Source organism: Salvia hispanica, chromosome 5 (genome assembly GCF_029641045.1).
Source record: "Salvia hispanica isolate PSC_SH4W2 chromosome 5, Shi_PSC_v1, whole genome shotgun sequence".
Classification (NCBI taxonomy): Eukaryota; Viridiplantae; Streptophyta; class Magnoliopsida; order Lamiales; family Lamiaceae; genus Salvia; species Salvia hispanica.
Window position 1 is genome coordinate 31,019,088 of NC_142696.1, and position 23,679 is coordinate 31,042,766.

Genomic DNA, 23,679 nt, shown 5'->3' on the forward strand with positions numbered 1-23,679 from the left:
TTTGTTAAGAAAAACTAGTAATGTTTGAAAAAAACTGCGTGATATAGGGGCTAATAACTCTAATTTCTATCAATCAAAGTTTAATTTCTCAACTTTTAAGTTATGGGGCTTTTGTGATTTGCTGCAGAGATGTAGCTCAATTATTTTTCAGAAAGTATTTCCTATCATACCAATATATGTTGGTCAGATATATCATATGCCAAAAATATAGTAGTATTATATATAGAGAGAGAGGGAATTGTGAATGATAAAGGCAGCGAATGATTAATGGCGACTAGCCGTGTTAACTATTTAGATTAATATTAATTGTATAAAAAATTATTACTTCCTCATTTTTTAAGTAGTTATATTTATCAATTGATACTTTTATTAAATTCATGTGAAACATGCTTTTTGAACCATATATTTTACTCCATGGTGATGTCAATTTTCAGTATAAAACGATTGACGAAAAATGGTTTCTGGTATTGTGATTTTTGTAAAATATTAGAAAATGTGATTAGGGAAAATTAGGATTAACATTGCAACTGTAGTGCGTCGATCACAAGTGAAGAGTTAGGGTTGATTTTGGAGAAAAAATTCAACAAGGCATACCAAAATAATCATTTTTGGCTAATTCGCATTCATAATGTGGTAGCAATAGCGATATTACCTTAACACAAAATATATTTCTATATTGATTTTCTTAGTTGGTCAAAATTACTCTATCGTGATGCAATTTTCTTTTTAAATTATAAATCAGATATCTCAAATATATATGAAACACTAAAAAGAAAAATAATCTTTAAGAAACAAAAATCAAGGCGCAATTACTTGCTTTGAATTTTTTTAAAAATAACAATAATTTAGAATGCAAAAGAAAGCGTTGATAAATCGAAGATAAATTAACTTAATTTTTTGCTTGTTAAGATGCATCTATTTGCGTCCTCAAATTTATTTGGAACACCAATAAAGACGATTTTGAAGTATTGGTGGTATATTTAGAAATACAAATTAATATTGATAGTATATTTAGAAACATAAATTAATATATTATTCAGAAAAATGTATATATGATTACGTATTTCACACGTTCTTATAAATTACTATATATATTTATTATTTGTATAAAATATTAGTATTAGTTTCTTTTAAGAAAATGTATAGTTGACGTGTATTTACATGCATTTTTTTTCTTTTACCAATTTTTGTGAAACGATTATTAAATATGTAAATTTATTGCTGAGTACATGAACCATGAATGAGTATATTTTCATCGAAGACATCTGTCTTTCTAGCTAGCCTTTTAAAAAAGTTTATATGTATAAAAGCTACACCTTACCTGTTATATTATTTTCACTTAATATTTATCTTTAAGCAAAATTTATACTCATCTTTTTCTAATGTTTGACGGGACACCTACATCAATGATTGATACCGTTAAGGTTTTGCAATTACTAAATATTTTATTAAAATATTTTTCCAAGAAATGGACTCATAATTTTAACATGCTAAAGATTATAATGTTTTTTTAAATTTTTTTTTTGGTGGAAGTCATTTTCACTTCCACTTAATAAGAAAGTGGTTTACGGTTCAGTTTATTGGTTCGCTATTTTCTTCAAAAAAAAATTTAGGCGAGCAAAGATTCGAGACAAGCGGTCAAAAGCTACACCGCGAACAACCAAAACAGAAAAAATAACAATCTAACACAATCTTAACCAAACAAAAGATAAAAGAAGAGCCAACAACAAAGCCTAAGAAACACATGCAGCATCAAATCACGAACAGAAGCCTTGATCGCTTGACAGCTCCGTTCCGGAGTAGGTTTGGACACCCACTTCTATTCCACTCCGTAAGATGCCAAAAAAGTCTTTCTTTTCGGTCTCACAGTCCGGCTAAAACCTTTGGAATTATTTCGTATGTTCTAGATCTACCAAGCTATGATATAAAACATAGTGATCCAACACCTGGTTATCAGCAGTTTGGAGAGGGGTGACCAACCACTAGAGGAAACATGCCATCGGGTCCTTAGGGAGGCATATGGCCATATGGGATATGTTCCATCTATCACAACAGTAGTACCACGATTGGATTGATATTTTGGAGTTGAAAAAAATATGCTTGATCATCCTCAATTTCTGCTATGCCATACTTAATCAATCATCCTCGATTGGAGTATTTTTTTTCACTTAAATAATTTCATGAATTCCGACCACAAATTATTTCCCTTTATGATAACGCAAATTCATCTTAATTTTAATTTTCTAGTTTATATAAAATGGGGATCATTTGATTTGGTTTAGAACTTTTGACTAGTTAATGTGGAATATAGGACAAAATAGCAATGAAACCAATATCAGGAGGTTGATATTTTTTACTCCCTCTATCCCTTAAAAATATTAACTTTTAAAAAGTTATACTCTACAATTAGAAAAGTAAGAAAGATAAGAAAATGATTGAAGTACTGAAGGGATCAAATTTTCTCAAATAGAAATGAAAATAGTTCATAATTAAACCCAATTCTCAATTCTTAACCTTCTCATTTTTTAATTAATCTAATATCATCTTTCTAAAAAATATAATACATTAAAATTGCAGAGAATTTCGGTTGGCTTGGCCGGCTGAAAGCGATATTTCCAGTGCAAACCAACAACAAATAAACAGCAAATTATGCTTTCTTTTGACCACACTAATTATTATTTTCTGAAAATTTCTCAACTTTCAACTTATAAATTTTTGTTGCTAGATGTCAAATGTATCTAGGCATTTTGTTATAGAATATAATTTGAAGTCATTGAAAAAGTAGTCTATAAAAAAGAACTTACTGCAACGATGTTGATAAATCTTATGCTACCTTCAGTATAGGAACATTGACACTTATTTTGACTAACAATACTATTCACAAAATATACAAACTTAATTATATGGAGTATATGATATACTTGTTTCACTCGTGCATTTGCTTTTGATAATAATATTTTCATAATTTTGTACAATTGATTAAACAATAAATTTTAATTACGTGATAAACGTAAAATATCTTATGTCAAACTATATATTATAATTGTTATGAGTCATGTCTAATCATATTACCAAATTATGGAATAAATGTAAACAATTATAGGTTGAACGTTTAGGGCTTGTGTCATACGCATTACTACATACATTAACAAAAAATATTTGCTACAATTTTCTATTCGATCGGTCACGTTTCATTTAGGGATAGTGGCACCTAATTTTATGGAATTTTAAAAAAGTTTGGTTTTTCCTACGAACTTTAAAATTGGCAAATAATATGACGAACTTTACCCCGAGTTCGTTATTTCCCATCAATGAAAAAATTCCGGCAAATAATATCATGATACAGATTTTTTTTCGTAATTTCTTGACAACAACTTTGAGAGTTTCTAGACTTATTTGAGAATAGTTTTTCTTGAAGCATACCCTCCAAATTTATTCTTCAATCTATTAATATAGCCGGAATTTTTTCACATGTGAAAAATAACAAACTCAGAGTAAAGTTCATATATTATTTGTCAATTTCAAACTTCGTGGACAAAATCCAACTTTTTAAAATTCTAATGATATTAGGTGTCAATATCCCTTTCATTTATACTATAAGGTCAACCACAACTTGCTGCAAACTAAGCCAGCAATACAAGCAAGAATGACGAGTGACGACAAACTCAAACCCAAGTCGCAGATGCAACAAAACTCACCAGACGAGCCATCTTAGCATGTTTTCTCCTCGTGTTGGTACCAGTGGCATGCTGCCCGGGAAGTGTGCCAGAGAATAGAGACGAACGACGAAGATGGCTAGACTAGAACTTCAAAGCACATACACACTTATCATGGGATAAAAGGGAAAGATGAAAGCAAAATGAGGACCACCACCATCACCATCACTACCTAACCAACACAAGTCACAACCATAGCCCATGAAAGGTCCAGTCCAGCAAATATGCGAATTTATGTAATGTATGAAAGGTCAACCATGTGTAACGAGAGTGACACATGCATTGCTTTCCAATTCATTATGCTTCCTAATCAACAAATTAGACTGCAAAGGTAGGTGGCATCAAATGTGAATAGAAAGATACTTCCAATTCTTTCATCAAAGGGGTAAGTTGGCAAACTTGGCATGAAGCTTATTATATGCCCACAAATCACATGATTTCTTAAAACACAATCATGCAATTATACAAGCAAGTAACACTAGGTTTGCAAGAGCTACTCTCTTCATTTAATCATTTTGAAGCAGCAATCAAGAAGTATTTATGCATTGTGTATGAGAAATACAAAATTTTCGTATTTTCTTACAAAAATCAAGTTGTATAACATATATCATCATGTAATCTTGAGTACGAAAATTCTTAATAAATAAGCCTGTTTTCTGAGAACCGTAGAACTAAGTCAGAACCAAAATTGACAGCTTCCCTAAGCTCGCTCCGGTCCTGCCTCCATCTGTGGGTAAGTCTTGTTCTTTCCCAGTTGGAATGTGAAGGCCAAATCCTCAAACGTCATCTTTAGGTCCCGTCATTCACTGTCTGATAACAGAAGATCTTGTATTTGCTCCCTGTGTGAACCACAAGGCAAGTATATGCGCATAAGAACAGATGCATATATGTAACAAATGCAAGTATTCATTTCTAAATGCAAAACTAAATACTGAACTAGTTAATAGATGTAAAGACTAAAAACCTAGGTGTAAAATGTCACCTTAGAAACATGTGGTTGTCACTGGTATCCTTAGCCAGGGTTGTAATAGACTGAGGAAGCAGAGAAAGAAAGTGCTCCATAGATGAGGTATCCTTGGGAAGGATCTGACACTGGCAGCTCGAGCATGCAGCTGCATAAATCTCGGCACTTGTTTCCTCAAGTGCAAGCCCGTTCAGGCCTGAAACGTTGGATTTCTTAAGTGGACTACTGCATATGAGGCAAAATGACTCTGGGGGTTGAGATTTATCAGCCTTCAAGTTGTATTTCTTTTGCCTCCTCTTAGAAGCCAAACGTTCGTTAGGATCATCAACTTCTGGAGTTCTATTGAAAGAGAAAGGCGTGAGTTTCCCGGCTGTCCTTAAAATTGTACTTTCACGAGAAGGATTCTCCTCCTGTAAAAAAAGAAATGGCATAAAGCCTCAACAAAAGAGAATCTACAAAAGAGAATATCGCATGGTTCCTACCTGCAATAGTTTTACAAACGACGATATCAATCCATTAATGCCAGCACGAGGTTGCTGAGATGCTTCTACAGTCTTTAAACTATAAAACCATGAGAGAGATCATCATGAAGCAATAGTTTCAATATCAATAAGAAATCAACTAGTCATGAAACATTAAGAGAAGATCCCATCACAGTTCTGTCACACCTGTCCAGACTGCATAGCATATTCAACTCTTCAGACAGACAGTCGCGAAGAGGAAGCACCACTGGCACCTTCCACCTTGCATCAACGTATTGTATATCTGCAGCTAACGAGAAACCCTGTCCCTGGTAAAATAAGAATGTAAATAGCTTCAGACATTGATTCTAAGGCTTCCCCTGTTTCTAGGAACATAAAAGGTTCGGTGAAAGATTTTTTTCCTTTTTCCATAGGCATGTATGAGCAACTGACCTTGACAGTTGCTTCAAGAACATGGCAAGCTATCCGGGAAGTGCACGTTCCCAGAACAATTTTAGTGTATCCATTGTCGAAAGCAGCCTGCACGGTCAAAACAAGCATAACTGATTTTCATTAACAATTCCACTTGATCGTTTTAATGCATTAAATCAACAAAGTAATAGAGTCAAACCTTTTGCAAACTCAACATGCGCAGATGCTTATTGAGATCTTCTTTCCCAGTGAGATCGCTGACAACATCACCCAAACTTTTCAAACTGTCTCTCCCAACAGCCAACTCGGGCGAATAGATACTTTCCATAGGAATAGCAAGAAACTGTTTGGTTGGTGGAGTTAGGTTTGACACAATGAGCTCCACCTCCTTCGCTGCTTCATCAAATTCACTAGATGCTTCTGCGCACATGGTAGTTTCATCAATGTAGGCGACCCCAACTCCAAACACCGGCAATACCCGTTCTCGTTCTCTACTTGCATCAAAATTCTTCTGTGCTTTTTGTTGCATCTCATGAACAAATTGAAGAGCCACCCTGAACATAACCTAATCAATCTTCAAAAATATTTTTTTAAATCCTAAACAAAAATTAGAAGACAGAACATGCCTAGCTACAACTATAACCCTAAACCCTAAGTAGCACTTACTAAAACATGTGAAACTACGAATGATTCCAATCTCGAAATTATTCTCTCAAAAACAAATGGAAACACTAACTAGCTAAGAGCTTGATTCAACTCTACGAGCTTAACTCGATCCATACATTGTTCAATTATTTCACTTCACCGAGCAAATAACAAATTCGAAGCAAAATATGAAGTTGAAATCCCTAAATCAATTCTCCATTCATTCGCCAAAGCCAAATCCAATACAGCAACAACCTCCACACGAGAATCAATTTCAGGAATTAAGCTCAGAAATCACAAAAAAAAGGTATTCATATAAAAAATACCTAGAGGCGGAACCACCAGAGAAGGCGACGAGAACGTTATCGGAAGGGGAGATCATCGCATTCGAGGTAACGGCAAACCGAAACTTCCCGAACAAATTGCTGCGGAAGCAATCGGCGCAGAACTTCCCGCCCTCTCCGGCACTGCCAGCGACGGCGGGGTGAGTAACGGAGATGGTGTGGTTGATCTTGCACTTGAGGCATACTCCGGGAACATTAACACCGCCGCGCCTTGGATTTGAGGCGTTGCCGTTGGCAGCCACCGGCCTCTCGTCGTCTTTGTAGCAACCGGACTCGCAGCTTACTGAGTTGCAAGCCATTTTTTTTTCTGCGAATTATTTTCATTTTTTTTATAAAAGGGTTTTATTATGTGTTCGGCCCACTTCAAATATACATTTCGGAATCATGGTTTCGGCCCAATATACTTATTTTCTCTTTCGTGGAAAGTACTCCCTCCATCCACCATTTAAAAAGTCATTTTAACTAGGCACACGGTTTTAAGAAAAGTAAAATAAGAAAGTAAGTGGAATGTGAGATCCATTTAAAATAATAATTTTATATTGTATTGTGAATGTAAAAAATTGAGAAAATGTGGGATATACTAAAAATGGAATAGAGTGTAAATGGTTCTATAAATCATGAACAAACCAAAATGACAAAATAGTTCTTTAAATGGTGGACGGAGGGAGTATGAGATTTCCTCGTTAGGTAGCTGTTTTGATAGACCTATGATGGGATTATGGTGATTTTATTATTTTAATATAAATAAGAATATTTGGACGACATGAGCATTCATGCATAATCTATATCTATATAATCTATATAAATATATAAAGCCAGATTAAATGGCAAGGAAATTTTCCCGCCCACTTTCATAAAATATTGATAACTATATTATAAAATTGTATAGCATATAATATACACTATTAATATATGACTGATTTGATATAGAGAATAAAAGATGTCAATTTGTCAAATCACACTCTTTTTGTCCATTGGGTAAAGCAAGATCAAGTGGTCTCTCTCTCAATTTTTTTTATTGACCAATGGGATTATGCCATTTGTTATAATCTCATTAGTCAATAAATATTTTATTTATTATTCAAATATCTTTTATATATTAAATTAAATATATATAAAAAATTATACCAAAATTCATATTTTTTCATCATCCTCTACAAATTGAGATCACATTTGCTATAGTTCTATTAAAAAAATATATCTATTTTTCTCTACGTATAATCTTTCTTCTATATTATAATTTCTTTTTTTTTAAAGAATTTATTCACCATGGATGATGAGAATGAAATGTTCTCTAATTCCCAAAATTTAAATTATTCCAAGATTATTTGTATTTTATATTGCAACTTATGACTTTTATTTATTTGTTTTAATTTATTTTGTCATTTCTTTATAATAATTCCCTATCTATACATACATAAAAGCGAAATACCAAACAATCCATTTTCCCACTCAGTTTCATGATTTTTTTTTTGACTATATTATATAAGTCTTTTAGTATATATTATAGAAATTTATTATAAGATGTATGATATGATAGATGCATGTGAAGGGTGTGATTGACATGAGTAATATAATAAGATGTTACACCATAAAATCAATGATCAATGAATAAATCAATGTAATAAATGACACAATCTCATTGGTTGATAAATATTTTTTTAAAATTTATATATCTTCTCTATATTATATTGAAAAATTATAAAATAAATATTATATATTTTTTTAAATATTATAGTTTTGATAAAAAAAATCTTTTTTTTCTTCTCATATAATCCTTCTTATTTGGTAGTAATTTTTTTGTCTTCTTTGTTGTTCACTATGAATAATTATGGAATATAATCAATACAATCTATATCTATATCTTTATCTTTACTACCATAACAACAAGAGTTTCCGCCAAACTGGCTGAAGAGATTTATCTATTTTAATTTATTTATTTTAAAAATTACATGCTTCAAACCAAAGGTAAATAAATAACCTCCAAGAATTGTTTCTTTTACCTGCTGAATCCAGCAGCTAATGGCATGAACTCTGAAAAAAAGCAAAGTTGATTAGCCTCTATACTAACAATCAATCAAATCGTTCTTACATAAAGAAACTCTCTCGTGTTGAGCTTTGGTGGGAATTCTCAAATTGAGATCCTCTCTAATGCAAGGTTTTTTGAGAGCCAAAACCATTTTTTGAGATAAAAAAAGTTGAAAATAACCCTGCATGTTTTTCTATATATAAACCACTTGCATAGACACAGATTCATACACAATCATTTTTCTTCTCTTTCATCTTTTTTCTACCGATTATTTCCTTCTCTCTAAATCTTCTTTCTTTTTATTATTGAGCAATTGAACGATTATATTTTTGGAAATATTGCAAGTGAATTTATCGGCATAAGAGGTTAGCGTTAATTTTCTTCTCTCTAAACCATCTTTATTTCTATTGTTGATCTACTGTACTTTTTTGGGCATATATTGCAGGTGAATTCATCACCTGAAGAGGTTAGCGTCATCTTTCTTATCTCTAAATATCTTTTTGTTTATGGTTGATCTACTGATCGTATTTATGTTTGATTATTTTGCAGTGGAATTGATCGCCATGAGAAATGAAAAGCTCTGTAAACTGGTTTTGCAATCATGAATCTTCTACTATCTACTTTTGCTTCCGATTTATAAAACTAATCATTTTTATGCTTTTGCAGGTATTGTAGGTTAAATGATACGAATGACAGGAAAAGCAATATGAACTGGTTTGTTTACTTAAATCTCATATTATCTAAATTTCTTCTGTTTTATTTTTTGTTTGATTATTATATTATTAGTTAATTTATTTATTGTCTTGCTTTTATTTTTTTTTTCCTATCTATTACTCCACTTACATATTTCATCCTACCTACAGTATAAAAATGATATTATATCCTATATTAACAATTTATATTCTTCGGAGTTTTCCAGGTAGTTTGTTCTCACAGAAAGCTTCTTGGCATCATTCACATGATCGAAAAGAAGAGCATCATTTACACAGTTGTCTTTAAGCCAGCAGTCTGTAGAAGAAAATTATGATTTATTCAATGAGTAGCATAATCTGCTGCTAGCCTGCTATGAAATTCTATTTCAGAATTTGTATATATATCACAACTGAATGAAGTAATCATATTATATCCACTTACCCGTGTTGAGATTTATATATTGAGTAGATTGAAAAGAAAATTAAGTGTTTTGTGCCATCAATTGCATTAATTACTAATTGACTGATTTTTCAACTTTTCATTGATAAAATAAATTATACTATATGGAATGGAATATTTATTTAGCTTTATTGAAAGATGATTTGATTTGAGAGCAGGAACATTAATTAGTGAATGATGTTTTTGCAAAGTGTAATTACTTATCAATCCCCAAATGCATTAAATGCTGATTGACAAGTTTTTGGGGGAAAAAAATATTATATTAGTAAATGACACAAGTTAGTCACATTTTCTATTGTCAAAATTTCTATTCATAAATTCGGATATATTTATTTTAATATTCATAAATTTGGTTTTATTTAATGTTTATTAATTTGAATTTATAAGCACGTGTATTGAAAACTTACTTTGCATTTGCTGTTACTCATTAATAAATTTTATAGTCTCAATTTTAATATGTTTGCATGTATCGATCAATACAAATTTAGATTTTGCATGATGCATGCAATCATATCATATTTATTTTTCCAAAAGTTACTCAATGATGTGATTGCATTAGTAATCATGAATTTGTTGCATAAGTACTTCAGAATAAAATATATAGTTCTAAAATATTAGCATGCACTATATATCAATTTATCATAAATCATTCAGTACATGAAAATATAAGCATATACTCCCCGTTCTCAGAATAATATATGTGCTTTTTATTCTGAAATCTCAGAATGATGAATCAAGAGCTGATGTACTCTATACATCTATCTATATATATACATATATAAAAGTCAAAGTTGTGAGAATTTTTGTTTTTCTACTCAGTTTTAGGAATTTTTTTGAGTAAATTGTATAAATCTTTTAGCATGTATTATAGAAATTTAATTTAAGATGCATGACATGATAGGTTGTTATTGAACAATACACATACAAAATATGAAGATGTGTTATTGATGTGATTAACAAGATGCTACTCCATAAACCAATAATCAATAAATAAATCAATAAATCAATATAACAAATGGCACAATCTCTTGATAAATACTTTTTTAAATTTTCATTTATCTTTTATTTATTATATTAAGCAATAATGTAACACCCCTTATTCGATTTATCAGACCCAATAATTGGTGTCACATTTTGATACGATCAACCTCTTATTAAAAACCTGACTTTCTACATGTACATTTTTTTTATGTTAACTATCATATGCACATAAACACACACACAAGAAACATATACTAAAATCCTAGATTTCCCAATTCTATTTCTAATTTAACTTTGGGATATTACAAATCATACTGTGCAATTCCCAATAAATTTGTCGAATAATTTCCATATCGAATTATTCGAAAAAAAAGTCTTGATATTTTTTTATTTTCTTATAAAAAAAAAATCAATTTTCATCTAGGGTCATTTTTGGGATATTACAAATAATAAAAATTATACCAAAATTCATAATTTTTCATCCTGTATAAATAGAGACGGCATTTGCTATATTTTTTTTTATTAAAAAAAATACTCCTCTATTCTCCCCATATAATCCTTCTTCTTTGGTTGTAGTTTTATTTGTTGTTCACAATTACTATTACTAATTTTCATAGTATGTTTTGAGGACCAATAATGTATTTTCAATTTCGCATTTCAATTATTATGTTGTTTATTATTTATTTTATAATTTTTAGTTTATTATTTATGGTATTTTTTTATCAATTCAATGATAAATATTTCATGTAATAATATTATTATAAAAAAATAATAAAAATAAATATATAATGGTGTGGTTGAATAGTCACTAATAAATCATAAAAAAGGTATAGTTGAGTTGGATGAACATAAAGCATATCTTAAAATATTATAATCATTCTTTAGGATTCTCTTATACTGACATATTTGGATTTTACATGGTTTTAGAGGATGGTTTTGTATGAATTTGAGCATATTTCGTCTATTATTAGGCGTGTTTATATCTACTTCTCTATTATGTTGGTATATTGACCATTTTGTTAAGAATGTGTAGAAAAAGGTACAAAATATGTGTATGTGCAGCAACCTTGGTTTGAGACAATATTTACTGGAGATCTTAAAGTCCAATCAGCCCCTAAAGCATACCAATCTCTTCGTCTTCGAAAGAGCTTCGCGTGGGTATCTCGCACGCCTCAATCGGAGTTCGGTAGAAGAAGTTATGGCTGTTATACGAACACTGCACTGTCCAGAAAATCTCACGCGGCCGGGTGAATTATTACCCTATAATTCCACCCGGCCGGGTGGCGTAATTATGCCTGCGAGATTCCAGAGAGTACCAAAGAAATCCCACCCGGCCGGGTGAATTTCCAGTGGATTAATTCCACCCGGTCGGGTCCGTCATTTTGGCATTTTTTAGAACTGAAACGCAATTTTTTGAAGAGAAAATAAGAAGGAAGAATTAGGTCAATTCTATTCATTCTCGACAAGCGACAAAACACACGCTCTCTTTTTGTGAAGAACTCTTGGAAGAAGATTGAAGATTCAAGCTTCAATTCCTCCGCCAATTGCGATTCGCATCATGATTTCCACTGTTTTTCCTTGTTTCTATTTGTTTTCTACCATGAACATGAGTAGCTAAACATCTTTTATGTAGAATTCTTGGTGAAGATGCATTGATTTATAGTTTTAATCCAATTGTCTTCGTTTTTATCTTGCTCTTGCAATTGTTTGAATTATTCTTGTGCTTTTTCCTAACAATTGCTTGATCACCAATTGGGAGTGTAGGGTTTCTTAGAATAATCGGGAGATGAAATATTTAACCTTGAAAGAATAATAATTCACACCTTAATTCAATAAAACTCGGGAGAGTTGAGGTTTTGAGTGAGATCTTTAATCTAATTGAACTATTAGGAGTTAGGTCTAAGAATTAGAAGGGGACTTCAATTATTACACCTAATCTACGGATTTCTACGGATTTTTCACCTCGGGAGGGGGTTTAATCTATATTTGTGACTAATTCAACAATTCTGGAGACTTTAAATGGTAAATCGGTTTCAATTGGGTTAGGCTATGAGTTGTGCATCGGATCTTTGAATTCTGCATATTTCTCTATCATTTTCTACAACTTGCTTAATTGTTTTCTTGTTTAAGTGTTTATTTTAATCTCTGATTTTATATGCTTTTAGTAGTTGTTAGTTTAAAACCAAAATTCTCGATCGTCTGGATAGTAGTTGAAATTTGTTCGTGGTACTTAGGTTTACACTAAATTGTCTCTGTGGGATACGATATACTCTTGCTTGCTGTTTGCTACGATAACCCCGTACACTTGCGGGTATTATTTGGGTAAAATAAAGTTGAGTCATATACATATATGATGCAAAAAGTAAATTGTCCATTGTACGAAATAAAAGCTTGATTGATTGAATGATTTACAATCAATCAAAGATAATAAAAAAGTCCAAAAGTTACATTAATTATATAGCTTCTTTAAGAAGTTCTGCACAAAACCTAAATAAAAGGCAAATGTATACATTGAGCCAATCTTTATAGATTTTTTAACATGTGAGATAAAAATAAACCAATAGTTAATGACATAAAAAGGATTAAAACACACGGTTCAATACATTTTTGCATAATTTTCAATTCTACATACTTCATATTAATGGTTTTAAGAAATATAAATGCAGTTAAAATACAATTGAAAAAAATCATACAATTCTTTTTTGCAAATTGGCAGAAAGTCTTTTTGATTTTCTCCCAAAACTTTCTCCAAAAATAATTGTTGCTTTATATGTTCATAGATTATAGATTATAAATTATAGATACATATAGATATATTATAAATTATAGATTATAGATTAGCAAGAAACTTATAAGAATTTTTTTAATTGTTTTTTCAAAATTGCATTTATATTTCTTAAACCATTAGTCAATAAAATTATTTTAAAGAAACTACATTTATATATAGCTCATAAAAAAATATGAATGATGATGATAAATGGATGTCAACCAATGGAGTACATAAAGCTGCAAATCAATTTATAGAGGATAAAAAAATATGAATTTTGGGCGGGATGTCCAAAATTAATGTGTTTCAAAGTAACATACTCCATTCGTCTTAAGATAAGCGAATCATATTCTCTTTTTGGGCGGGATGTCCCACTATAAATGAGTCATTTTCCTCTTTAGTAAATTTATCTCTTATTTTATTCTCCACCTACTTTATATGGAATTAAAGAACTTTTTTCAGTTAAAAATACTTATATATACATGGAACCGCGCGAATCATATTCTCTTTTTGGGCGGGATGTCCCACTATAAATGAGTCATTTTCCTCTTTAGTAAATCTATCTCTTATTTTATTCTCCACATACTTTATATGAAATTAAAGAACTTTTTTCAGTTAAAAATACTTATATATACATGGAACCGCGCATCGCGCGGGTGGAAAACTAGTTGGTAAAGTAAGAGAGATGTGGAGAAAAAATGATTAAAATAGTGTTAGTGGATATTAGTATCCACATTATTATTACTATGGTGGATTATAGTGGTATAAATTGTAAATAAATTGATGTATGTGGGTAATGAGTTTGAGAGAACATTCCATAAATTAAAATGAGATAATTTTATAGGACGAGCGAAAAAGAAAAGTGTCTTTATTTTTATAGGATGGAGGGAGAAAAATAAAAATCATGCAAACAAGAGAATTCTAGGTATATTGATTTCACTTCTTTAGTTTATTAATTACTATCTCCATCCACCAAAATTTGTCCCACTTTGACCCAACACGGATTTTAAGAAATGTAATGGAAAGTGAGTTGAAAAAGTTAGTGGATTGTGGGTCCTGCTTTTATATATTAGTTTTATAATAAAATGTGAGTATGAATAAGTTAGTGGAATATGAGGTCCGCTACCAAAAATGGTAAAAATAAAATGAGATAAATTTTGGAGGATGGACGGAAATGGAAAAATGAGACAAATTTTGGTGGACGGAGGTAGTAAAAGTTTAAACATCTACTCCTAACTACAGGGTTACTAGGGCGAATCACACAATTATTCTCAAGAAAAGAAATTTGTAAATTACATGCATGGTTTTATCATACATCATATGCATGCAATTCCAAATAGTTCATAAGATCTTTAAAAAGCCCTAAATTCTTGATTTACCCGTGGGTATATATACTAGTTCTAAAACTTCTAATCTAATACGTGGATCCTCTCGATTCCCCACATACCATTAAATTATACATTCATTATTGAATTTAGAGAGAAATTGAGATGGGGAAGAGAATGGAGTGAAAGGTGTGAAATGAAGTAAAAAAATTAGTGATATATATAGAAAAAAATATAAAAAAAATAAAAAAGAAAAGAAAATGAGTGCATCGTCCGGACGTATCCTCCTTACCCCCGCAATGGGGTGGAGGATAGGCTGGAGGATGCAAAAAATTGGTTCATTGTCCGCGGACGATGCATAGAGTGCGGAGGAAGAAAATCGCATAGGGTGTGGAGCTACAATGGAGGACGATGGGGCGGATGATGCATAGGGCGGATTATCGTCCGTCCCACCGTGGATGCTCTTAGGTAGTAGCTGTTTTGGTCGTAGACCTATGATGGGATTACGATGATTTTATTTTTTAATACAAATATATGCATTTTGAAATTTTCTGAATCTTTCTTAAATAATAAAATTAAAAATGATTAGACAACTGAAATTTAGGTGACAATCAAAACGAACTCCTAACTTTAAAAAATAACTCCTAATCAAAACAAACTCCTCTGAATTGACGTGTTATTTGGTATCAAGAGTCATTTATTCTTGTTTTTTTAAGATAATCAAGCAATGATATGTTTTTCTTTTGTTTTACTTATTTATTGCAGAGCCAAAACACAATCTGTAGTTGGAAAAATATCTATAGTTCAATAAACCAAACAAGAAAACACAAGAAACTGAATTTCTGAGGCGCCTCTACCAATTTCAACAGTATGGTTATACAAATGGTAGATAATATTGAGGCAAAACATTCGATAGCGAACACCCTTGATTCTAAAGAAAACCGTTCGGGCAAGAGTTCTACTTCTGATCCTGGACTGAGTTTTGCTTTATTTTATGCTTCAAGTGACCGAAGCCTCCTTTCAACGAGCCATACAGAGGTCGTGATCTTCTGAAACTAAAGATATCTTCTATTCGAACAACGCTAGATTCAGGAGGTTTAGAGTTGTCTGTTTCGTACTCTGAAGCATGTTTGCTCCCGTATACACGTACGCTCAACCCCTTCTTGTGGGGAGCACCGACTTTAATGTACTCGTTGAAGAATTCATTCAAGTCCTTTTGAGTTATTTGCTTTAGTGCTGCTACCTGTTTCATCAAATATTGTATCATCAACAAAATATTTGGCACATGTGAAATCCACATTGTCCTAATATTTCGTATATTAGATTCAATACCTCCCATTCAATCCTGTCAAATGTGAAGGTTCCATAAGAGATTTCTCGCCAGTAAAATCCAGATTCCTCTCGTAGGTTTTTGTGCTTCTCTAGCTTTGCGTTGATAAGTTCTTTAACGTGGCTCTGGGTCAATGGAGAAGATTATATTTATATGTCAATATCAAGGTGCTCCTCAAAGCATAACGTAAGAGAAATGAGTTTTTCATAATGTGGTTTCCAGGAAAGATTAACACGGGACCTTAAATTCGTCGCTAGGCATTTCATTGAGCTTCGATTCAAACGTCTGGAGAAATGACTCTACTCTCAGATCAATTTGACCAGGACCCTTTCAAACACAATGATGGGTGAGTTATAAATAGTAACTACAAGAACAAATATATATTATGAGTAAGACAGACATATTTACGCAAAGATGCAACTATACCTTGACACTTGATTGGATAACGATTTGTACACCTCGGACACCAGAGTCATTCCTATAGTATGGAAAATGTGAGACAAAAATCACATGGCACAAACGGAAGAACATAGAATGCAAGAGTCGTTTTCCTACCTCGGCTTAAGCACTGTAATATAACCAAGCTGCTCAACTGATCTAAGCTGGTGAAATGCAGGTTGCTTTGCTATCATAGCAAAAAGTTGAAGAGTGACATTTAGCTTGAAATCATCCTGGTGCACCTACATGTTACAAAAGCAGTAATGTTCAAAAATTGTTCCTTAACAGATGACATTTAGCTAAATTGATTTGGCTTGTTTCGAGGGGTTCGGTTCTTGCCTTTTTAACACCGTATCTGACGAAAAATGAATAAAGAAACAATACAGGAAAATCACTATCAAAGACTTTAGATATTGATTGGTTGGATTCCAACAATTTTTCTTAATTTTAGTTTGTACCTGAATGTAGTGGACAAGTGCAGAATTCTCGTCACTAGGATTTAGGCCTTTCGCGCTGTAGAAGTAATTTATTCCCCTCTCAAGCTTCACAACTCTATCTGTCATGTACTGAGATCCAAAGAGAGGCTTGGATAAGGGATTGGAACTCTTAAAAAACACATCTTCTATATGCTGAATCATGGACTCTGCTTCTTTTGGCTCAAGATTTCCTACATTTAGACAACAACGAAAATGATAGAGACATTACCCAAAGAGTAGAAAAATCTGGAAAAGATGAGGAAACAATGAGAGGAATCAGAACCTGCAGCATAGCTCTCCAAGAAGATCCTTGATATCATTAAAGGATGAAGTTGCACAAGATGCTCGACTTCAAGGTGAGGTAAAACTTCAAGTAGCTCAGTCCAAGGCCATGTTTGGTCTTGTAGTATCAATGAACAGCAGTTCATGGCTTGCTGATATGGCTGTTGAAATTTCAGATTCTGATACCCTTTTGTGACCAATTCCTGCGTAGAAGCATAACAGAAACCAAAGAGGATAAAAATGATAAATCAAACAGCTTTTAGATTCAAATATTAGTTACTATTCGTCATGATAAGGATAGTATTATTCTGGAGGCGACATGATGAACTAAACAATGGAGATCTGAGCTAACTCAAGTAAGTTAAGTGTGTACCTTAACTACAGCAAATCTGTCCGGTTTAACTTTAAAATTCGCAATCTGTTGTATTACTTCCTCCAGTAATATCGCCAGCTTGTGATTATATCCAACTACAGTGACCTGTAAGGGAGATGTTATAAAAGTAATGGGTAAGAATGACTGGGTTCTTTTGAAGAAGAGAGTATCAAGAAAAAGCAGGGTACCTGGAAACCATAGTCAGTGTCGCTAACGGAATAATATAGACACGCAACCTGTGCATAGTATGCTGGAATAAGAAAAAAATCAGAGAGAGAACAGTTTTCATGACTTAGTTTTGGAAGAAGAAAAACATAAGAGACGTCATAATTAAAAATGACTAGATGTAAGGCCATATCAAGCAGGTGAAACAATTAGTGGATGACATACATCTTAACCATGAGAAAATTACCATATTCATTTAAGTAGTCCATCAGCAAACGTGTAAATATTTCGGTGAGAATTGATGATTCGGGAGAACTCCCAGAAAAGGGACAGTTGAAATCTATCTTAACATATGCCTTCGGAGTTGAAAATGTATCTGGCTTGTACCACAACCTTGAGCAAGATGTCTCCCTCAGCAAAACTGGGAATTTGATCTGATATCAAAGGTCAAAACACCACCAACAAAAAGGATCTTGTTATGAGTCTAGCAACCAAAGGACACATGGCATTGTTTGAGCTAAGTAGAATGCAAAAACTTACTTGCTCTGAACCAGTCTTAAGGGATAGATCTGTAGGAATAAACACATTTTTGCCAGGTAGATGCAAACCTTCACCAGGAGCTTTATCAGCCCATTGCTACAAGACAACAAACACATTAGAATATCTGAATTTGAGTATCCTATAGATATTTAAGTAGGTAGAAAAGTCTTTTTCGGCATTAAAGAAGAAGGAAGGTCAACCTCAATCTTAGAGCCAGTTAATCGCTCAACAGAATAAGCTGTACCATACCAAGGCTCTTTTGAATCTTTAAGTCCCTCAAATTTTGTAGACTCCCAAAAAATTCTGTGGAACAGATATAAAACCAAACAACAAATGAATGACGCAAACAATTAAAATGGGAACCACTATGAAACAACCAGTTATCAACTTGTTGTTCCGAGTCAACTTGAAGCTGACTATCTGTTGCTAGCAAGTAGCAATAACATTTCCGTCAATCATATTGGTGCTTGTAATAAACAAAAAATGATAATAATCTCCAAGTAACTTGTGAAACGGACCTCACATTGTCTGGACTCAGCTCTTTGAATGCTGACTGGATAACTTCAGAATTAAACTTTGTAGGCAAAGATGATCTAACCAGCCAATCTTTTGGACGATACAACTTGAAGAGATTAAACAGAAACAAACAAGAACTATCAGAAGTGAAATTACTTCAGCATAGAAAGCTAGTACTAAACATATAAAGATAGAACCAATTACCTGCATATTCATTGCAACATTAACCACATAATTAATTGGATGAATCTTATCTTTATAGTGAAAGGAAGTCTCACAAATGGCTGCAAGCTTCATTAGTAAACAGAGATGAAAGAGTTAAAATTTCCAACTGGCAGTTTGAATATATTAAACAAAGGAAGCATGGACATGGAAATTAATATAATCAGGCTCTTACTGCCTTCAATGTTTAATCAGACCTCTAGAATGCCAAAAAATGAGATCTGTAGTAAAGCAGCTAAGGATAAAGGACCGGCACTCACAAACTTAGACAAATTTCAGGTCTGTATCTCACTTCTATAAGCCACAAAATAACATAATTGTGTGTAATGCAACAACAATTTTGATATAGTCTAAAAGATGAATATTTCTAGACGGATCTTTTTGATATAATTTGTTATCTTCACTACCAATGTGATGAGTTGGATTCGTGTTAATGATATGCAGTTCACCACTCACAAAGTGCTTACATCAAATAACATAATTGTGCGTAATGCAACAATTTTTCTGCAATTTGTTTTGTTGGACTGTGCCATATATTTTGTTTGCAAGCAGTAGTAATAGTGTCATCAACTATACCTCATCAAAAATCCATTGTTGGGTTCCAGAATTCTGGAGAAGGTGAATGTATTTAAACAATAGTCCCACAATATCCTCAAACTTCTCTGTGATTATCACACAATAAAAAATCATACATATTAAGAATGATATAAAAGTTGATCAATGGTGCCCCTCCATCACCCTGAGACTTCGTCCACATTAAGCGAAAGTACAATCCGAAGAAAGAAAAATTACCTTGGCCAGCGTCTGTGAGATCAATAGTGACTGTAAAGAATGCAAACTCACAAGTCCAATCTGATTCACCAGCAGATAAACTTGTAGCCCAACCTGAAAATATTCGAATGACCTAATCAATATAGCCTGAGTATGAATTTTAGTAACAAATGACCTCATTACATTGTATCTTAGAAGTAAAATTTTATTCCTTACAAAGTAGATCAAAATCGAAAGTAAACCAACAGATAATGCAATGAGTAAATCATGACACATCCTAACACTTAATATTATGGTCCAATACATAATAAAGAAGTTTCAAACTATTACCATAAGGCAGAAAACATAACCGGTGATAAGAGTATCAGTTTATCATACAATATTCTTTCAACATGGTTGGGGTTGAGAGAGAGGGGTAAGTACAGAACAGATATATACTGAAAATATTTTTTAACAGCAAATCAGTGAGGGGGAGTAGCCGAGTAGGGGAATGGAAAGGAAGCTCAACACCCACCCCGTTTTTTCAAGATGTAAAACAAAGATCCTTCTCCTTCATGGCCAATCAAGTGACCCAGATACCTGCTCGGCCCTTCATTGTAATGATGGATTCCAGGTGTTATTGGCCATACAAATTTCAACTTGTGACCTTGCTTGATTGGGACGGCTTTTACAAGAATCTGAGAGAAAGAGTGAAATATAATCTATTTTATTACCAAGTAGAATCATTACTACTATATTGAATAACCAAACTTAGCTCAGTAATTAAACATGCATTTCAACAAAAGAAATTCATAGTGAAATTAATCTTGCATGCATAACCATGTAAAGGTACCATGGTAGCATTTCAAGTTTTTTCATCTCAATGGGAACAGGTGCCCAAGAGGCACTAAAACATGGATATGTTTATGTAGCAATTTGTGGAGATGAACATTTTTATCAAGAAATAATAAAGGAAATAAATGGTTTCACTTAGAAGGTGTAATATATAAAATTAGCACAACATTGTCATACACCAAATAATCTTCCCATAGACTTGGTTGTCATAAAAAGGAAAAAGAAACCTTGCCACCGGGTAGGTTAAAGTAACAGAGTAAAGATGCACCAACGGTACCTGAAGGTTTTCTGAATTACAGGGCTGACCAGGGAAAATGATCAAGTTTCTATTTGTATTTTGGATATCCTCAAAATAGCTCCGGACAAGGCTTTCACTTTTATCAAGGCCATCTAAACAAATTCAACTGCATAAGTTCATATATTTAACATGGCAAGACCATATAAACCAGGTGACAATTATCAATATGCTACCTTTAGTATAAATCACAAGATGCATGAGATTGGCTGAATAATGGTATTCATAGAACTTTAGAAGCTCTTGTCTAATGTCCAATTTTTTTTCTTTTGGCCGGACTTCCAAAGTATCCCAATTTCCTGCTTGTACATTAAAAAAGAGCATAGATGATAAAAGGATGCATTAAGTATCAAGATAAATGATGGATACTGTTATGTATTAGTAGAACATAATTATCTCTATCTACAACAAAATGGAATTAACATGAGATTATAATATGATAATTCCAACCTGTACTGAACTTGTGGTATGGGTGGTCTTGCGCACTTAAATGTTTCTGAAGCTGTATTAATAGGAAACAAATTAAAATACTAGTTGGTCAGTTGTCTTCAGTACCTGATTGCATCAATTAATTATTAATAAATGCATCCCTGCAATTAAATTTAGAAAAACTTATACAGACTTGATAGCAAAATTCAAACAAAGAAGCACCTGATTCATCCGCCAGGCATCAGATAGCAAATTTTTCTGGTTTTCTGAGATAAAATGGAGCCATCAGAAAACATAAAAAGGGATTAATCGAGAAAAACTGCAGGATAAAATGCTGACCAGAATCAACTGCTTTTATTTCCCTTGTAGTCGCATCAGCCGACATCAATGGTTTTACGAAAAACTGAGAAAATCTGAATAAAGATTACAGAACATCATTATGTCATGCATCCACAGAATGAATGTTCTTTTAGAAGGCATCTGAAAATTCAGTAAATTATACCTGTCCAGGGCTTCTTCAAAGGAGTCAGGGTTGACATCAAAGTAGTAGTTGGTGTTCTCAGATGATGTGAAAGCATTTGTGCGGCCTCCATGCTGCAAATGTAAATCGAGTTAAAGGTGTTGTTTTTCAGCTGGACATATTGAAACACCACTTTTCCACAAAAAAATACCTCACTGATGTATTTTGAATAACTGTCCTCCTGGGGATACTTTTCGCTAGCATAGAAAAGCATGTGCTCTGTAATAAAAATACATTACGGTCAGATATAAGTCTATCAAACTATACATATATTGCAGTTACACCAGAAAATATGCAGTTTTATGGGACACATAGAAGTATTTACATTACAAGAAATTTAAGAATTTACAATTATAAACAAGTCATATTTTAATTTTAAAAAAAAATCAAAATTGTTGAACCATACACCTCTTAGTTGAAAGACTAAAAGTTACAAAATCTTTTATTAACATATACAGTAGTATTTAAATAAAATATATTTGTACCAGATATGCTATTTTTGGGTCGACTCTAGCAAAATTACCAGATAGGCATTACAAAAACATTCAGGTTGAGGCCCAAAAACTTGCTCACCAAGAAAATGCGCGAGGCCTTCGAGTCCCTCGGGATTACTGAAAGAACCAACGCGAACATCCATTGAAGCAGCACACTGCAAAAAATAAAAAAATTCAGCAACAAGCTAATCAATTTCAGATTTCCGAAAAACCGCTAAAAAACGACAAGTCTTAACTAGAAATTACAGACTTTATCAGTTTCGGCATCGCTGATGATGAGAACTTGGAGCTTGTTTTTGAGAACAATCCTGCGATAGTCTCTTTTATCGTTGCGCGGCTTGATTATGATCTCATCTTCCGGTTTCGACATGCTTTTCCTATCCACTCATGCAAATTCATTCGATTGCAATCACTGGGGTTATATATACAAACGGAGTAAATGATTTACATATTTTGTGTGCGTCGACGACCAAGACTTTGATTTGATGAATAGAGAAAAATGTGGATTGTGGACCCCGTTTTAAAGATTTTTAGTAATTATTAATAGTGTGTTTGGTGTGTATTTATATATTCCCGTAGAATGTGATCCATTGTAACTCATTATTTAATTGCTAACTATAACTAATTTTAGGCCGTAGGATTTTAGAAAATGTGTGGTCTACAATTTACCACGTGTAATTTTTGCTTTATTAATTAAATTGAAAAAGAAAAAAAAAAAATCCAAATTAGGATTTTGGATGAAAATGTCAATATAGTTTTTCGAAAATATGAACACAATGCTTTGAGAATGTCAACACAATGCTTTAAAAATATTAACCCATTGCGTATATTGACATTCTACATACATATTTTATATAGTATGTTGACATTTCGGCTATACGAAAAAATTAAAAAATTTCAATTTTTTTTTCAAATTTTGACATCGGAACATATGCACGTAGGATATCGTTGGAATTCTTATAAAATTATCTCTAATTTGATATATGTTATATGAATTTAAAGTTTTGGGATTTCTTTTAAAAGTTAGTTATAATTAATTTTATAGTTAATTGACATTAATACCTCTATTGATAATTTTTTTGCATGATAATACTCAAGGGTTGAATGATCTTCACCTTTAATTTAAAAATCCAATGCCTATCATTTAGTTGTAGTTAGCAATTTAGGGATGAGTTAGC

At 32.5% G+C, this 23,679-nt stretch overlaps 2 protein-coding genes across 3 annotated transcripts; both read right to left on the reverse strand.

Annotated features, from left to right (window-relative positions):
* Positions 1 to 4,272: 4,272 nt before the first annotated feature.
* On the reverse strand, positions 4,273 to 6,894 carry LOC125186548 (Adenine nucleotide alpha hydrolases-like superfamily protein). Of its 2 annotated transcripts, none has more exons than XM_048082931.2 (7): positions 6,545 to 6,894; positions 5,773 to 6,127; positions 5,595 to 5,681; positions 5,349 to 5,470; positions 5,163 to 5,241; positions 4,699 to 5,090; positions 4,273 to 4,555 (listed from the first exon to the last, which is right to left on the reverse strand). In XM_048082931.2, the coding sequence occupies exons 1-7, from the start codon at positions 6,859 to 6,861 to the stop codon at positions 4,516 to 4,518; spliced, it is 1,392 nt and encodes a 463-aa protein (XP_047938888.2). In that variant the 5' UTR covers positions 6,862 to 6,894; the 3' UTR covers positions 4,273 to 4,515. The 2 variants fall into 2 exon arrangements, with proteins under 2 accessions (XP_047938888.2, XP_088914374.1); XM_089058248.1 differs by having other exon boundaries at positions 5,773 to 6,138; positions 6,545 to 6,683.
* An 8,707-nt stretch (positions 6,895 to 15,601) lies between these two features.
* LOC125191040 (insulin-degrading enzyme-like 1, peroxisomal) lies at positions 15,602 to 22,962 on the reverse strand. The gene is made up of 26 exons (XM_089059409.1): positions 22,752 to 22,962; positions 22,581 to 22,656; positions 22,159 to 22,226; positions 21,990 to 22,081; positions 21,827 to 21,900; positions 21,710 to 21,753; positions 21,509 to 21,560; positions 21,235 to 21,357; positions 21,041 to 21,153; positions 20,444 to 20,606; positions 19,951 to 20,043; positions 19,735 to 19,820; positions 19,141 to 19,227; positions 18,939 to 19,042; positions 18,621 to 18,723; positions 18,421 to 18,516; positions 18,128 to 18,314; positions 17,904 to 17,965; positions 17,716 to 17,820; positions 17,344 to 17,545; positions 17,043 to 17,251; positions 16,702 to 16,826; positions 16,573 to 16,624; positions 16,387 to 16,473; positions 16,149 to 16,271; positions 15,602 to 16,059 (listed from the first exon to the last, which is right to left on the reverse strand). The coding sequence occupies exons 1-26, from the start codon at positions 22,869 to 22,871 to the stop codon at positions 15,775 to 15,777; spliced, it is 2,931 nt and encodes a 976-aa protein (XP_088915535.1). The 5' UTR covers positions 22,872 to 22,962; the 3' UTR covers positions 15,602 to 15,774.
* Positions 22,963 to 23,679: the final 717 nt, after the last annotated feature.

Coding starts and splice junctions, on each gene's coding strand:
- LOC125186548 (XM_048082931.2), bottom strand. CDS start 6,861: ATGGCTTGCAACTCAGTAAGCTGCGAGTCCGGTTGCTACAAAGACGAC. Junction 5,471..5,594: donor TTCTTGAAGCAACTGTCAAG/GTCAGTTGCTCA, acceptor TTATTTTACCAG/GGACAGGGTTTCTCGTTAGC. Junction 4,556..4,698: donor GACAACCACATGTTTCTAAG/GTGACATTTTAC, acceptor TGGTTCACACAG/GGAGCAAATACAAGATCTTC.
- LOC125191040 (XM_089059409.1), bottom strand. CDS start 22,871: ATGTCGAAACCGGAAGATGAGATCATAATCAAGCCGCGCAACGATAAA. Junction 18,724..18,938: donor CTGAGTCCAGACAATGTGAG/GTCCGTTTCACA, acceptor TCTGTTCCACAG/AATTTTTTGGGAGTCTACAA. Junction 16,625..16,701: donor ATTACAGTGCTTAAGCCGAG/GTAGGAAAACGA, acceptor TCCATACTATAG/GAATGACTCTGGTGTCCGAG.